General features: G+C 45.2%; 1 protein-coding gene across 2 annotated transcripts in view; it reads left to right on the top strand.

Annotated features, from left to right (window-relative positions):
- LOC140416214 (chloride intracellular channel protein 4) overlaps positions 1-18,460 on the top strand; it is a 197,326-nt gene that overhangs the window by 15,334 nt on the left and 163,532 nt on the right. The window contains exon 1 of one of the 2 annotated variants that reach the window (XM_072501111.1): positions 9,468-9,602. The exons of the other annotated variant lie outside the window; for it this stretch is intronic. Within the exon in view, the coding sequence (XP_072357212.1) occupies positions 9,576-9,602 (27 nt within the window). The 5' untranslated portion in view covers positions 9,468-9,575. Of the gene's footprint in view, positions 1-9,467; positions 9,603-18,460 lie in introns of those variants that run through there. 2 annotated transcript variants of the gene reach the window in all.

Below are 18,460 nucleotides of genomic sequence, written 5' to 3'. Positions count from 1 at the left end.
ACTATCCCTTTCCATACCCCCGAATGTCTTAATGCGATGGCCAATGGCTCGATCGCGAGTGCAAACAGCAGGGGGGACATAGGCCGTCCCTGCCTAGTCCCACGGTGGAGAGGAAAGAAAGGAAAGCGGCTTTTCACAGTAACTTCATTGAAGCCTACTCGTGACAATAAGCGATTTTCATTTCATTTCATTCCGAGCTGATGTTATTTGTGCGGACACTGGCCCTAGGCTCCTTATATAGTAGCTTTGCCCAGTCCACAAATCTGGGTCCAATCCCAAACCGCTCCAGAACTGCCATCAAGTACCCCCATTCCACCTGGTCAAACGCTTTCTCGATGTCCAATGCCACAATCACTTCTGTTTCCTTCCCCTCCGCCGGTGCCATAACCACGTTCAATACCCTCCTAAGATTCGAAAACAGCTGCATTCCTCTCACAAACCCCGTCTGATCTTCACCTATCACCTTCGGGAGGCACTCTACCAGCCTACCTGCCAGCACCTTCGCCAATATCTTTGCGTTCACGTTTAAAAGTGATATGGGCCTATACGACCCACACTCTGTCGGATCCTTATCTTTCTTAAGTAATAGGGAAATCGATGCCTGCCCCAAGGTTTGTGGTAACACCCCCTTCCCTATCGCCTCCTCAAACATCCCCATCATCAGCAGTACCAGCTTATTTTTGTATTTTATATAATATTCCACCGGAAATCCATCCGGCTCTGCCACCTTCCCCGACTGCTCTCAATCGCATCTTTTATCTCCTGCGTCGATAATTAGAATTAGTGAAATATGTAGAGGTGGTGTCAGGAGCCACTCAGTTTTCAGAGCAACTAATTATCTTCAAAGCACTTGGTACCATTTCATTGCAAATTGCATCACTTCTGACATATCTGGAGTCTGAAAGGAACAATGGTTAATTCATCAAAGAACTGCAAATGGATAAAATCTCCTACAAGGTCAGGTCAAGTCTGAATAGTTTGATACTTATCTGCCCATCGCTTGTACTGGGTTGGAGCCAGAATCTGGATTCAGAAAGGAAAGGGAATAAAAACAATATAATGTCACCAAGATGGGGCGGAGTCTCTGACCTTATCTGCTCCTGCCCAAGGTTATAAAAATGTGAGTTAAACCATGTTGTGCCAATGCTTGGAAAATTCATTGTCTCTGTATTCAGCTTGATTATGATTATAGATGCACATGATTGCTTTATTTCTGTAAAAGCAATACCACCGTTCTTCCTGTCCAAAATCTCCTGTACTTTGTGGTGCCCCAATCTCTCCTTTTTTTAAACAAAAAAATTTAGAATACCCAATTTTTTTTTCCAATTAAGGGGCAATTTAGCTTGGCAATCCACCTTATCTGCACGTCTTTGGGTTGTGGGGGTGAAACCCATGCAGACACGGGGAGAATGTGGAAACTCCACTGGGCAGTGACCCAGGGCCGGGATTTGAACCCGGGTCCTCAGTGCCGGAGTCCCAGTGCTAAACACTGCTCATTTGTAAACTACTAACAATTGTCATTTATCAGGCGGAATTTTATTTCGAGTTGACCTGGTGACAGTAGTTTAGATTTTACAATCCAGAAGGCCACTGTTGTTCAGTTTTATAAAAATAACAGCTACTGAACAGGCAAAATATACTTTTATTCTGATAAAAAGGGTTGATTAGAAAGATCAGGAATCACCACTAGAGAGAGCTACAGTTACAAGTATATAAGACATTGATGCTAAGCCTTGTGGGGGGAGAGGAGTGAAGGAGTTAGCTAGAGACAGACAGAAGTATAGATAGTGTGAGTGAGAGCAGATCATAGTTTGTATCAGTATGAAGATTAGTTGTCGATGAGTGTAGTTTATATGTTAATGATCAACTGCATTATTTAGGAGTATGTGTCAAATCCAAATTAGTAATGTTAATAAATTTATAACTTTGTTCAAGTTCAAGTTATTTTATGGCCTTTGTGAACACGACGCCATCCATCCTGAATTTAGCAACATAACGAACACCACAGAAAGCTACTCATTGGGTTAAGCAGCTACTGTTTATTGTGTTTGTGCATTCTCTTTGTTTTAAAGGGGATTTGTCATCTCTATGTCTTCGGATAAATGAGAAACTTGGGGTACGATTCTCAGCTCTCGTTGCACTTTCGCTCGAGCGAAATGAGGCCGGTGAAAACCGAGAGAGGCTGAAAATGAGAACCCGTGCCAGGCGCCAAACAGTTTGCGATGCAACCGGCCCGCCCCCAGAGGCAAGATTGAAATCTCACCGCAGCATGACGAGAAACCAATTATCACCACTTATACCCTATATCCAAACAATTAATGGGAGCGACCCCATATCCAACGACCATCCTTGATTCATCAGCCTCCCCAGCAAGTGGTCACGCTGGCAGTGATTAATACTCCTTTTTAAAAACGTTAACCTGGTGGAAGGGCTTCTGTGTGGAGCCGAGGAGGTGCGAAGCCATTTTTCCTCACGTCCAAGAGCCCAGGGTGCTGGGCTTGCTGCCCTAGTGTTCGGGGGAGGGTGTGGGGGAGGTAACCCTCAGCTGTGGGGAGGGGTTCTCTACAGGGGTGGGCTGCCATGGGATGGTGGAGGGAAGGCGCTGGGGGAGGGGGGCAACCACTTATGGTACCACCATGCTAACTGCTGGAATATGAGTACCCATTCTGGGGACAACCTTTGTCCCTGCCCATCTGTCCCACCATCCACCCATAACCTCCACTGATTGCCGAGGCCTCTGGCCGTGCAGCTGAAGGCTAATGCTAATAGGGAATTGGCAATCGTGGTTAGGTGAGCACTTCATACAACACAAGTAAATTCCCGTGGGTGGGCGGGCCATGTAACAAGTGGGAATCATTGTCCAGCAACCCAGTCAGACTGCGATGCCGGGACATTGTGGCTGAACACTGAGGGAGGCAACACCACACACACAGCAGCCAACATCCGAACACCCAGGGGATGGGACACAGCTCCGGGGGACATGTCCATGGCTGGAAAGTGGGTGAGTGCAACAGGGAGGGGAACAGCATCTGGTCCAAATGACGTTATGAGTGGGTGTCTGGAGTACAGGGTCTTGGGAGAGCAAGCTGCCGTTGGGAATGTGTGGGCAGGGAGTTCTGGGTGGGGGGAAGGGGGGATCAATGGGGGAATGGAGGGTCCTGGGGTAGGAGCCACTGCTGTTTGCCACTCTCTCACAATTCCTTACAGATTTTGTATGGTATGGACAGTATTTTGGACCCGCATAACACACCCTAGCGGTGCTGCTGTAACCTGGGCTGCCAGACACCGGAGATGGCGGCGGCAGCAGCGGTGTCTGCGGATGCTCGAGGTGGTGGCCCATGTGCTGGACCCTGTCCCACACCCTGAGGACCCAGCCACCCATGTTGTGATCGCTCTGTCCTCGGCCACCCCCATCACCTCCGGGGCTGTTTCTCGAAAGGTGGTGAGGATCCATATGTCTGGCACGCTTCGGCCAGTCTGGGCCCTCTCCCGGTGATTGGGTCTCAGTTGGCTGCACTGTTGCTTCTAAGTCACAAGGATCTAGGTTCATATCCCACTTCAGGAATTGAGCACAAAACTCAAAAGCTGACTCACCGGTGAATTACAGAGATTACTGCATTGTTGGGAGGTGCTGACCGTTGGAGGACACATTAAACTGGTGTCTCGGGCAGCACGGTTAGCTCACGGCACCGAGGTCCCGGGTTCGATCCTGGTCACTGTCCGTTGGGAGTTTGCACATTCTCCCCGTGTTTGCATGGGTTTCGCCCCCACAACTCAAAGATGTGCAAGCTAGGTGGATTGGCCACGCTAAATTGCCCTTTAATTGGAAAAAATGAATTAGGTAATCTAAATTTATGTTAAAAAACAGTGTCTCATCTATCTGCTCAGGTGGAATAAAAGATTCCGTGGAACTATTTGGAGAAGATTAGGAGAGTCATCCCTGGTGACCTGACCGATATTTACCCCTCAATCAACATCACAAAAGAGATGAGCTGGTCATTATCACACCGCTGTCTGTGTGTAAATCGGTTGTTGCGTTTCCTACAATATCAGTGACGGCACTTCGAAAGTATTTCATTGTTTCTAATGACGCGGTCGTGAAAGATCTTTCTTTCTTATAGTATCACATTGCTACATTACCTGCCCTTTTGAGTTTGGATGCTGTGCCTAATCTTGTACAAAATTTATTGAAGCATATTTTGCACTTTGATCTTGATTTTCATTAAAAGCATTCGAGAAAAAAATCAATAATTTCCACAAGGAGATGTGGTAGTGGCATAGATAATTGTTATTAATCGCACCATTGCATGTCTCTGTTCAAGGATCTTGTACAGTGCCTGCAAAATCCTGTCGTACATCACCCTTTAATCTCTTCAGCATCTATTATGCTAAAGTACCCAAATAGGTGGAGTGATGACTGTGTTACCTGAAACAAATATTTCATTCTTTGAATAGCTGGTAATTGAAAATGCAAAAGCAGTTCCGCCGCATTGGATGCATTAATCTCCTCGGCTGTTTCCATGTAGACATGCATTATTAATTCAAAGGATCTGGTGCCATTATTTAACAACATGAATTTAAACTGGCTATGTTTGTGATTCAGTGGATGATCTTGGTTATTGTGGGTCAATGGCAAAGATCTGCTGCCGTTTATATTAAACCAGTTGTTTTTAAAATGGGATGGTTCATTGTCAGCAGTTGTTGGAAGATAGTGGGCGATGTCATATTGCTGTTGTATAATCTATTTTTTGTTGACATGACAGTGAGTCATTCATTGATTCCTCAGCATGTTTAGTCTGCCGAGCTATTTGATCAGTAAGACCCAGGTTTAAATCGCAGACTGTGTTGTGTTAACTGATCTTGAATTGCATGGACAGCTGAAAAGACACTACAATTTGGTGGCCAGCTATTTGGATAGCTGCTAACTAAGGAAGGGAAGCAGCAACTGAGGGATATCTAGCAGCTTTCCCTGGAAGTGGTTTGGTGTACATTTGACCAACACTGGATCGTGTCTGTGTGGGTCCCACCCCCACAACCCAAAGATCTGCAGGATAGGTGAATTGGCCACGCTAAATTGCCCCTTGATTGGAACAAAAATGAAGCGTGTACTTTAAATTATAGCACAGTGGTTCGCACAGTTGCTTCACGGTTCCAGGTTCGATTCCCGGCTTGGGTCACTGTCTGTGAGGAGTCTGCATGTTTCCTCGTGCCTGCGTGGGTTTCCTCCAGATGCTGCGGTTTCCTCCCACAAGTCCCGATTGACGTTCTTGTTAGGTGAATTGGACATTCTGAATTCTCCCTCCGTGTACCCGAACAGTGGCGGAATGTGGCGACTAGGGGCTTTTCACAGTAACTTCATTGCAGTGTTTATGTAAGCCTACTTGTGACACTAATAAAGATTATTATAATAATGTGAGCCTGCTGCTTTTTTAAAAAAGGGCAAGAGTGCAAATCAATCATGTAGTCAAAATTCTGTGTATTTATTTTTATTTTTTTACGTTTATTGTGCTGAAGGATGCTTGGACACCCATCCTCCACTTCAGCATTGGAAAGATTGAAGCCACTATTTTCAGCCTCACTGCCAATTTGGTGCCTTCACTCACTTGCATTCTTTCCCAGCCCATCCAGACTTTCTTCCAGACTCTTCTCTGCGTCTTATTCAATCTGAAGCTGAGTCCCCAATACCATGTACACCCCATCACAAAGATTGCCTTTTGCCTCCATAATTGTCACTGTGTCACCTCAGCCCTCTCCTGCTGACCCTCTCATCCATGCCTGTTATTATCTCCACTGCTCCTACCTAGCCAGCTTCCATTCTCCACTCCTTGCAGCATCAATGTATCCAAAACTCCGCAGCACATATCCTAACCTGGTTCAAGTCCACTCACTCATCACTGCTTTCCCACTGACCTACATTGACTGCCTTGCCACAACTCTCTCCAAATTAAAATTCTCTTGCTCATATTTGAAACTACTCATTGCCTCATTGCTCCCTACCTCTGTAACTTTGTGCAGTCCTACCACCTGGGGTCTCTTATGCTAACATTCTATTATCCCCTTATCCCAACATTGGTGGCCGTGCCTTTAACCCTTTATTATCCACACTCCTTTCTAAGACCGCTGCCTTTTCACTTTTCTTTCATCCATCTTAAGACGCTTCTTAAAGTCCAACTTTTTGACCAAGCTTTTGATTGCCACAACTAATATCTCCTTTTTTAACTCAGCATAAAATTTGGCCTAATTATGTCTCTAGAAGGGTCTCGGAACATTTTTCTGCACTGTATTTTATTTCGAAAACATGTCTCAAGATACTGCACAGAGGTGTAAAGCGACTAGGTAGAAAGTCTGGTTGCTTTAATTAGGCTGCATAAAACCAGCTGTTTAAGAGAAAGAAGACTAGGTTTGCAATGAGTATTCATTTTTTTTGAATCAAATAGTTTCTTGCCCTCACATGTTTGTACATGTGTACACAACTCCAGCCATTGATTTAGATTAATATTTGCATTCTTGGGTTTGTTTCTCAAACTCTCAAACAGCAACAGGGACTGAAACAACAGACCAAATGATGAAAGGACAATAACACGAAAGGTAAAGTCTCCATAGCCCTAAATGACCATAGGCTGCTTACCTTTTAGGGGAAGAGCTGACTGGTGATGGTTTAACCTGAGGGTCATTACACCTCCGGCGAGGGGCAAAGTTGAGAAGGTTTATGAATAACCTCAGCCAGTACAGGAATTGATCCCACACTGCTGGCCTTGTCTTGCATCACAAACCAGCTATCTAGCCCACTGAGCTAAACTCGGCCCTGGTTGTACAATAATGCACAAAGTTCTTGGTAGACATTGTACCACCCAGTCCCACGTGAAATGGTTCTGAATAAGAAATTGCTTTTGTTCAAGAGTAACACAAAGGAATAACACAGAAAGATGAATTACATCAGCATCCTTTCTGACCATCAAGCATGCAGGTTATTTTCAGAACTCAAAACCTGAAAGTAGCATTTAAGCTTACGTGCACAGAAAACACCAATAAACAATTCGCATTTATACAGCACCTTCAACATAGTAAGGCATCCCAAGGCACTTCACAGAACCTTAAACAAGCTAAACCAAAGTTGGAGACACTAGGGCAAATAAATAAAAGATTGTTTAAAGGTAGACTTTAAGAGTGGCAAAAAGATTTAAGAAGGGAACACCAGGGTTTAGGGTCCAAATGGCTGAAGACATGAGCACCAATGCAGGATTAAAGAAAATTGGGGTGCGGGAAAACCAGAATTTGACGGACCTCTTGGCAGGTTGTAGGGCTGGAAGAGGTTACGAAGATATGTTGGGGTAAGACAATGGAGAGATTTGAACATGTGGGTGGGAATATCAAATTCTCATTGGAGGAGTGTTGGTAGATTAGGAGCAAATAGAGGACAGTGAGCAGAGGGGTAATAGGTGAACATGGGTTGCTGCGAGTTAGGATACAGACAGTTGAGTTTTGGCAAGCTCGGGTTTATGGAGGGCGGAAGGTGGGAGGCCAGGAGAACATTGGAATAATTAGGTCTGGAGATAAACAACAGCATAGATGAAGCAGTGATGGATGATTCGATGGAGGTGAAAGCAAGTGGCCTTGGTGATGGAGAGAATATGTGGTCAGAAACTCAGTTTGCGTCATATAAGATGATGAGGTTCCAAAGAGCCTGCTTGGGAGAGTGACTACAGAGGAGAATAGAATCTGTGGCTAGATAATGAGGTTTGTGGCATAGGCCAATCATTATGTTTAGCTGGAGGAAATTTGTACAAAGCTGGTTGTCAATCTTCAAACATTTATGGTTTACAAATCCAAAAGATGTGAAGCAAATATACAAGTCAGCATGTAGAATCAAAGATTAAAAGAAACACATGCACACAAAATATATTTCAGACTGTTTTGGAAATGCAATCATGGAATACACCTCAATTAAGTCCTTTAAAACTCTCCAGCAACAAGCATAAAACTTGCACTTTGCTCCCATTCGCCTAACTGGAGTTCTGATAGCTTTAGTCTCCCGTGTAATACAGCTGTCATATCGATTGTCCATGTTCTTATCCAATGCACCAAATGCTGCAATAGGCACCTTTCAAATGGAGCAACAACCCTAAAAAACATAATTTTTGCTGCTACAGTTTGATAAAACCAAATTGGTGATTCAAAATAGTGGTGACGATCAGTACCTATCTTTTAATACTGACCAAATTATCAAGCCAATTTCCTCAAAGTAGAGACCATTTTAGAGTACATGCAGGACTTCAACTCTATTGGAGTACGCAGTGTTGATTATTTTGAACATGCAAGTATATTTTCAATGCATTATTTATTTGCGATCATAATGCTGAACAAATAAGTATTTAGAAAATGACCTATGTCATCATGTAGACTATAGTCTGCTACACAGCTATAGCACAATCTGCTCTTTAATCACCAGCCGCAACATTTTGGAAAGGTCACTTTTGATTTGTTCATGGGATGTAAATGTCGCTGGCTTGGACTGCCTTTAGTGACCATTCCTAATTGCCCGGAGAAGGTGACGGTGAGGCTCGATCCTGAACATTGTGTTCCTGCCTCCATTTCTTCCAGTCGCCTTGAATTTTGTGGTCAGCATACATGCCAACGTCTTGCACCTTGCTCAGATGGGCAGTGTTTATACAACTTTGTTATTGGTCACTAAAATGTGCACTCCATCTGCTTTCAGTTAACATTGGTCTCAGAACATTAATTTAAAAGTAAATCTTAGAATAACAGACTCCAAAGCATTGAATGGAATATTGTTATAATTTCAGTGATAGAGGTGGATGTTTCTAATTGGAATAATTGGCCATTTACTTATTGAAGCAGAGTGGAAAATATACCCGTTTGGATATATGAATAATTGTGTTCTAATCCTATGAAATTAATTGACATTAATTCACCATGGGAAATAAGACACAGTGTAATGAAATAATTGTTGATGCAGGACATATGAACAATTTTGTGGTCATATGTGTGATCATCAGCTATATTGAGCTGACTTCAGACAGCGTTCCACCTGCAATTGGGTGACTGCTGTGTGCGCTGGTGCTTTCGTACTCAGCCTGTCTGGCTTTGCGGTCTGCAATTGTCTACAAATGTCTGCTTTGTTAACCTGAAGATGACTGATTATTATGCCAAGTGACACGATACATGGGCAGTTATGATGTAAGTTCTCCCATGCAGCTCACTCAAGTGACAAGAGGGACCTATACACTTTGGGATGTGTGTGTCACTGTTTTAAATAGTCACAACATATTATGCAGAAACAACATATAATTGTTGGGCATATCTGCGCACAGGATCTTGTACCTTTTACACAAACATCCAAAACACTTCAATATGGCAGCAAAGACAAGTAGATTTGGCCTGTTGAATTGATTTGTGCCATGTGTTCTTTGCTTACAGACTCAGCACTGGCTGTTGATAATTACACTGAAGCTGCGAATCCATAGAATGTGAGATTATAATTCCAGGAAGCAGGGAATATCCCTGTAGCTAACTGAAAGAAACCAAGATACATTATAGGAAAAGAAAACAGCCATATGGGAAAATGGAAATGCAAACTGATCGTAAGTTCCAGACTGCCTGGGGTGTTTATGAGTCATTCAGCAGATGTGGGTTTGCTTGTATATTAATGTTAACTCACAGTATTTCTGGACAAAGGGGAATTTGTTTTACTATTTTTCACTCTGGATTTCAAACACGTCGACAAGGAATTCTTAGAAAATCTGCTCAGGTCCTTCTGTGCAATTCTCTCTCAGACAGCTTTATTGCCTGGAATAACTGCATAGTCCTAATGCTGGCTACACTCAGGGCAGCCCAACTTTACATAGGCATTAGGCCCCTAATTTTATTTACAAAGAGCCTAGAGGTCCTGTTTTAGGCCTTAGCTGTCTCTTTTCCTGCATTCTCTACATGTGCACCCCAGTCCTGATGTGTTAGGCAGGTAGGTTCAATGTGGACTGCACTCGATGCAGGGAAGCTAGAAACAGACGTCTAACACTGGAGAAGATCCAACACTGTTTTATTCAATGATAGAACTGATATACATATTCAGCTGTGGGTCGACACTATACTGAACTGACTGGAGACCTTGTAGTAGCCTGACCAGACTTACTAGCTACCGCATGGTGTTTGCACTTGCTAGCTCGTGGACTCTGACCGTCTCAGTGGCTGGGTCCCGAGAGAGCGGGAAACCTAGTGCCCTCTGGCTTTATAGTGGTAGTGTCCTGCCTGGTGATTGGCTGCACTGTGTTGTGTGCTTGCTGGTCATCCTGTGTGTCAATCACTGCCTGTCTGCATCTCATTATATACATGAGTGGATATTATGACAGCCCCTTTGGAAGCTGAGGCAATAATTTTGTGTCTGAAAAACTTACAAGGTGCACCAACACCTGCTATCCTGGTTTACCTGGAGCATAAGATCACACCTGGGTTCATCGGACTCGTAGGTTTGACTGTGGTGATGACATGAGGAAGATTATCTGCAGGCAGTATAATTATAATATTAATTAAAAATGATTAGCTTGTTAACCTTGGGGCATGCTGCATTCTGTAACCCATTAGGTCACGTTTCATGATGAGCGTCTGAGCCTAGCATGTGGAAGCTGCCTTAATTGTAATGGTCTGTGTTACTCTAGAAGGCCTTTGCAATCCTCCAGTCATGCTGTGCTGGAAAAGCAGCTCACCACGGCACAGCATGGCCTGAGACAGCTGGGAGACCCAGCTCCTTGGATCTACCTGGCTCGCAACACCTCGCAAGATTCAATGCTATGGGCGGGATCACCTTTTGGGCGGGATCACTTTTTGAGCAAATCTGCTTGTTAAAGCAAGACAGTAAGCCTTACTCTAATGTGCAGATTCGCAAGGTACCTGAGGCTTTGGGATTCAATCCCTTCGCCTCAGGCACCTCGGGCGAGCGCCGTTTGGTGCTGATCCCACAAACGGGCACGAGACGGAACAGCACTCGTGGGGTGCTCTAAGGGGGTCGGAGGTCCTCAGCTGCATGCCTCTGGGCAGGGTAGTACATGGCACTGTTCATGTCACTTGAGTATCCTGGCATTGCCAGCTTGGCACTCTGGCAGTGTCAGGCTGCCACCCAGGTGGCACTGCCAACTGGCAGGGGCACTATCAGGGTGCCAGGTTGGCACGGACGGCCAAGCTGGCATTTTGTGCACACGTGTGATCAGGCTGGGGTTGCCCGGTGTGGGTATTCCACTCCGGCTGGGATGAGGTCAAGAATTCTTTTCGAGGCCTTGGAGATTGGGACGCCATTTAAAAATGGCGTCCCGATCTTGTGCTACAATGGGGAGTCCTGCCAGCGGAGCATCCACATTGTAAAAAACGGGGCTATGTGCGACCTCGGCCACCTGTTCCCCATTCATGCCCCTTATTCAAAGTGAGTCGCGTTGAATAGGCATGGGCGGGATTCTCCGCGAACCGGCAGGGCGGGCCACTCCGGTGCCGAGGAGTGGCGTGAACCATTCTGGCGCCAGGCCGCCCCGAAGGTGCGGAATCCTTTGCACCTTCAGGGGCGAGGCCGGCGCAAAAGGGTTTGGCGCCACGCCAACCGGCACCGAAGGGCCTCCGCCGGCCGGCACATGCGTGGGAGCGCCAGCGTGTGCTGGCATCATCCCAGCGCATGCGCAGGGGGGTTCTTCTCTGCACCAGCCATGGCGGAGGTTGACAGCTGCCGGTGCGGAGGGAAAGAGTGCCCCCACGGCACAGGCCCGCCCGTGGATCGGTGGGCCCCGATCGCGGGCCAGGCCACCATGGGGGCACCCCCTGGGGCCAGATTCCCCCGCACCCCCCGAGAACTCTGCAGGCCGCCCGTGGAGCCAGGTCCCGCCGGTAAGGACCTGTTGTGATTTACGCCGTTGGGACCCGCCGGAAACAGGCGACCACTCGGCCCATCGCGGGTCAAGAATCGCCGAGGGGGGCCGCTGCCAGCGGCCGCTGACCGGCGCGGCACGATCCCCACCCCCTCCAAAACCCCGGCGCCGGAGAATACGGAGTGTTGACCTGTACCAAAGCAGAACAAGATGGGCCACACTTAGCAGTTACACTGCTCTTGTTACAGTCATAACAGCTTTAAATATGTGAAAGTATGCTTTTTTGGCAAGCTGCAAGGCACTTCAATTCAATTGTAGTTGGGCAAGATGCTGTTAATGATTTTTAAACTGCAGCTTAATTTTTTCCTCTTATACCCCACCACACCAAAATCACAATTAATATGGTACGGTCTGCACCCAATAATATTTTAGAAGATAGCCTCTGTTGCTAAGAGACACAAATTTAATTTCACTGCGACTAAAGGGTTGGGAGGTTAAAACTCTTCGAAGTAACTTTGAATTTACAGCTATTTATAAGAATTATTTATTCTTTAACCTGTCACAATTTTAGTTCTAAGGATTCTGGAATGATTAAATGATGATGCATCAGGAGTATGTTTATCTTTCAACACCTCGGGCCTTTCAGACTGGTTACGATTTATTCATTCAGGGGATATAGCATAGCCTTATGAATGAACAGGAATTCTTGGGAAGGAGTTTAAATCAGGTTGATTGATATTAGTAGTAAATTCTCTCAACTTCTGATTTTTAGAAAGTGATTTTCCTTTGTTTTAGATTCGCAGACCACAACACCTGGCTCCTTCATGGCCAGTCTCTCGCCACTACAAGTGCCTTTGGCCCCAATATGGAGTCGGTGGCAAACTTGCACATTTATGGCGCAAGCCTTGTCGGATGTCATTTTGTTGAGCGTATTGGCATGAGCGCAGGTGCATCAGCTGGAGGTATGCAGTGTAGGCAGATCGTGACATCTGTCAGAGTATAATGCAGATTTGGTGGCAGTGCTCATGCTAACATGCTGACAGCATCTTCAAAGCAAGCACAGCTTAAAGCAACAAAAAAAATTTGTCACCGGAGCCTCACTGGCTACAATTCTTTTGAGCGGATTAGCCTGTATACAGGGGGCATCTGTCAGGAATATGCAGAGCAGGCACATCACGATTGCTGTAATATTTTAGATCTCAGAGCTATGCAGAGAGGACACTAATTACTATGGGCGAGATTTTCCAGTCGCGTCTGCCCCGAGACCGGAAATTCCTGCCCGAAGTTAACGTACCACAGTGGGCGGGTAGTAAAATTGACCTCAGTGTGAGTAACAGATTTTATTTACAGCGCTTTAAAATGTCTCCTTCATGCTTCAGCTCGAGCTTCCAACCCTCTCTACAGTTTGTTTCTCTGAGTCCACAGGAGGCTAAACTAACCAATTACGGTGAACATCGATCAGCAGACATACATAATCAAACAAACAACAATAGAACACTACAATGCTGTCAATCAGCGTGCCATTTTGGAGCTTAAAGCGTCAGCTAAAGTCATCTCTTAAACATACGCTGCCGAACATGTGTTCAGCAGCAGGAGCGAACCCTCTCCAGTGCTATTTAAAGCGATCATTAATTAGCTGATCGATTTCCATTGGTTCTTAATGTGAGTGCTGAAGTGTTCGGGGGTTTCTGAAGTGCTATAAAGTTGCTGATGTTTACAGGGAATGGTATGGCATGAGGCACAGCGGTGAGCACTGCTACCTCACAGCTCCAGGGACCGGGTTCAATTCCAGCCTTGGGTCACTGTCTGTATGGAGTTTGCACTTTCTCCCCCGCGTCTGTGTGGGTTTCCTCTGGGTGTCCGGTTTCTTCCCATAGTTCAACGATGTACAGGTTAGATGGATTTGCCTTGCTAAATTTCCCCTTAGTGTCCAAAAGGTTAGGTGGAGTTACTGGATTACAGGGATAGGGTGGAGGTATGGTCTTAAGTAGGGTATTCTTTCCAAGGGCGTTGCAGAACCAATGGGCCAAATGGCCGCCTTCTGCATTGTAATTTCTATGATTTCTATGTGTTAAATGACCATGGCCTTATTTCCAGAACTCTTACATGATTGCGACAGGATATATTTCCTACTACAGCATAATGCAGAGAGAATAAACAGAATTGACACCGAGCAGGACAAATGATTGGGCAAGAGCCAAGGAGGATAAATGCTCTCAGCAGGTGGACCTAACCACCTGGCGTCTCCAGGTAGCAACTCTCTTAGTTGAACCGCAGCAAGCAGCAAGGCTTGGATGACTTGAGGGCCCTTTAAAAACAGCAATAATGTCCCGATTCTGGGATTCCTGACCCGATTCTCAGACTATCTGATTTTTGAGAGTGTCTTTAAAGGGTGTGGGTTAGTTCCTGTCAAAAGACCGCATCTGGCATTCTTCATCTGGCTGACTCCATTGTGGAGAGAGGCATCTCCTCTCCTCTGCAATTTTCATGGTGTCAGGCCAGGTTCTTAACGAGTCGTGGTTCACAGCCCTTGAGAGGAGTCCTGAATCTTAGTTTACGTGAGGGAATCTTTTAAAAGGTAAGTTCAAAAGGTCCTCCTCATGCTCCCCACCCACTCCCTATGGCTGTTCAGGTCCTGTATACCAAGTTCTGCCCTTCCACCCACCCACCCCAATACACCTTATGCTTCTTATTGTAAGCTATGGCACTTCAAAGTCTACTGTACCACTATACACTTTGTAGAACCAATGAAACCTAGAGTTGTATAGTGGTGGGTATAAAAAAAGCTTTAAAAAGTAATTCATTAATAATTTTCTCCTGTGGTGAAAACTCTCTTCACTACAAGCAAAGTTCAATCATCCAGACTCTTTAAGGTATCAATAGCAAAACCCACAAACCCTTGAAACCACCTAACTTATGTAAACAAAGTTCATGAAATTGACAGCAGAGATCAGAGAGCCTGAACAATGTTTTCTCTGGGGCTCTGCGTTTTAGTACTCTCATGGTTGTCTGGGCTCTATTTTGTGCATCATTTTGTTGGGCCTGTTATTGTGCTAATGGAGTTGGCCTCCACTCCCATCCTGGAAAGGATGGGCTGTACAACAGGACAACAGACCTATGAGAATGTTTGCTTTTCATGAGTCATTATGGATAATATGAGCCCTGTGTTACTCATTGTTGACCTGAATAAAATGAGGAACAATAAAACTAAACACTAGGAGCTAGTACTAGCTACAGAGAACATATTGGTGTTACATTTTCTGCATTCAGTTGTATTGCATTGTCACAAGTCAGTTCACTTATGCTATTCTATAACATATCTGACATCAGGGGCGAAATTCTCCTACCCGCCCCGCCACATTTCTGCGTCGACCGGCCGGCGGGAGTCTCCGTAACACTGGCCGGTCAATGGGGTTTCCCATTGTGGGGCAGCCCCACGCCGTCGGGAAACCCCCCGGTGCCGGCAGAACGGAGACTCCCGCCGGCGGAGAATGATGCCCCTGGGGTGTGACTTTAATAGTTTGTTGAGTTCGAGAGACAGTAATAAATCAGCATTTGTCATCAAGGTGTTTGATTGGATAATGTCCAAATGGCTGAACTCATGGTATCAAAGTAGATCTATTGGCCTTTTATGATCCCACGGGAACGTCTGTTTCTCAAAAACAAATGACTTTTTGCCCCGTAACCTTTTTTGGACACTAAGGGGCAATTTAGCATGGCCAATCCAACTAACCTGCACATCTTTGGACTGTGGGAGGAAACCGGAGCATACCACACAGACACGGGGAGAAAGTGCAAACTCCACACAGAGAGTGACCCAAGTCCGGAATTGAACCCGGATCCCTGGTGCTGTGAGACAGCAGTGCTAACCACTGTGCCACCGTGCTGCCCTACATGTCCATACCCTTCCTGCCAGTTGGAAAGTAATATGATTGGATGATTCTCAATGGTCGCTGCCATGAGGAACCTACAGGAAAAAAATCCTGAGCAGTAAAGAAAATTGAGTTGTTTTAATCTTCTTCGATGACCCCTCGTCAGAATTAATGAAAGGTCACTGACTTGAAACGCCAACTCTGTTTCTCTCCCCGTGGATGTTGCCTGACCGGCTGAGTACTTTCAGCATTTTCTTTGTTTATTTCAGATTTCAAGCAGCCTTTTGCTCGTGCAAGTCTGAGCTGTGTTCTTTAATTCACAGTAGCTCCTGGGCTGGACCACTTTAAATTCGACAACAGAATTGTCACCAGCAGAATAAATAATCTCTTATGCTGGTTGGGGAGACCCAGATGCCCTGCTTTATATTTAAAACACTAGCACAATGAACACTAGAATTGCTCTTTTGTGTGTCAGCCCCAACATTCAGGCTTTGCACATAATCCTGTGAGTCCTCTCTTAGAACGTGTCATTTTACTTGACTGCGTGAAGATCCAATGTGCACGGCAAATTCTAAATGCAGAAATTCATTAAAAATTGATCTGAACCACACCGCAGTTAAAACATTAGAAATAAATTCACACACACTAAAAAGGCAATATCCTCTCTCTCATCAAGGATCTGCAACCTGGTACAAAAAAGGTATTACAGCCCAGACTCGTGTGTGAGAAAGGTGTGGCTGCATATTTAAAACATATAAATGTTGATTAATAGTGTCAATGTCAGAATGCCATAACATTTATCAGAGGCCACAATCATTAACAATGTTCGTGCCCTTGATTGGTCATGTGCCACATTAAACAACCTCCCCACTGAACTCTGTGTGTTTATGTTAAAACTGAAAGTGTGTCGCCAATGCAAAAATGCCATACCTTAAAGTAAATAAACGATGTACGCCATTTACCATATTGCTAATCTGTTGTCCCTCCTGTCAGCTGTAAAAATGAAACTGGCTTAAAATGCAAAGAATCCATGCAAGGTATAAATGGTACACTTCAAATAGTTCAAAAAGAAATGTTTGGGAATTGCCTTTTGACAAATTATCTAATCTGATGATAGAAAATACAAACACTAAAAATGGGAATAAACCTCTCATTCTGTCTCAGTTATAGAGGTTTACAGTATGAAAACAGGCCCTTCGGCCCAACTTTTCCATGCTGCCCAGTTTTTACCACAAAGCTAGTCCCAATTGCCTGCATTTGGCCCATATCCCTCTGTACCCATCTTTCCCATATAAATGTCTAAATGCATTTTCAAAGGTAAAATTGTACCCGTCTACTACTGCCTCTGGCAGCTTGTTACAGACATTCACCACAAAAAATTGCCCCTTTGGACACTTTTGTATCTCTCCCCTCTCACCTTAAACCTATGCCCTCCAATTTTAGACTCCCCTACCTTTGAGAAAAGGTTGACTATCTACCTTATCTATGCTCTTCATTATTTTATAACCTCTATAAAATCACTCCTAAGCCTCCTACGCTAGTCCCAGTCTATCCAGTCTCTCCGTTTAACTCAAACTATCAAGTTCCGGTAGCATCCTAGTAAATCACTTCTGCACTATTTTTAGTTTAATAATATCCTATCTATAATAAGGTGACCAGAACTGTACATAGTATTCCAAGTGTGGCCATACTAATGTCTTGTACAACTTCAGCAAGACGTCCCAACTCTTGTGTTCAATGTTCTGACCAATGAAACCAAGCATGCTGAATGCCGCCTTCACCACCCTGTCCACCTGTGACCTTCAAGGAGCCATCAACCTGTACTTCTAGATCCCTTTGTTCTGTAACTCTCCCCAACACCCTACCATCAACTGAGTAGGCCCTGCCCTGATTCAATCCACCAAAATGCATCACCTCACATTTATCTAAATTAAACTCCATCTGTCATTCATCGGCCCACTGGCCCAATTGAGCAAGATTCAGTTGCAATCCTAGATAACCGGATGCAGCAAAGAACGGCAGAGTGGGACTAACTGGGTTACTCTCCAAAAGAGCCAGCACAGAGTTGAGGGGCTGAATGGCTTCCCTACGTGCTGTACTATTCTATGGGGGCAAAATTGGACAGCACCTGAAAATGGGCATTGGGATCGCGATGCACAGTTAATCCACACTCTTTGCTTCTGATGGAGGCAGCACACCAACATCATGCTGCTTAATAATCTGCATGATTATCACTTGAAGCCAGCCTTAAATGCACAGCTGAGTGGTTGCATGTCCCAGCAGGGACCCCAAGCCTGTGCAAGCCAAGCACCCTTTAAAGCTAGCCTGCATTACCTCCAAGCCAACTAGTCTCTTAAAGAAGAGTTGCATTCTAGTTGAAAAATATGCTGGAACTCTCTGTGGAAAGGAGGCTGAGTACAAGAATGAATGATGATGCAGCGCAGAATGCGTGCTCCAATGGGGCGGCACGATGGCACAGTGGTGAGCACTGTTGCGTCCAAGCACCAGGGACCTGGGTGCGATTCCAACCTCGGGTGACTGACTGTGTGGAGTTAGCACATTCTCCCCATATGAGTGGGTTTCCTCCGGGTGCTCTGGTTTCATCCCACAGTCCAAAGATGTGCAGGTTAGGTGATTTGGTCTTGCTAAATTGCCCTTTAGGGTGGGGTTGCAGAATAGGGCAGGCGATTAGGCCAGGTAGGGTGGTCTTTTGGAGTGTCAGTG

The sequence above is a fragment of the Scyliorhinus torazame genome, chromosome 1 (assembly GCF_047496885.1).
Source record: "Scyliorhinus torazame isolate Kashiwa2021f chromosome 1, sScyTor2.1, whole genome shotgun sequence".
NCBI classification, from domain to species: domain Eukaryota; kingdom Metazoa; phylum Chordata; class Chondrichthyes; order Carcharhiniformes; family Scyliorhinidae; genus Scyliorhinus; species Scyliorhinus torazame.
This window is presented reverse-complemented; position numbering and strand designations above follow the sequence as displayed.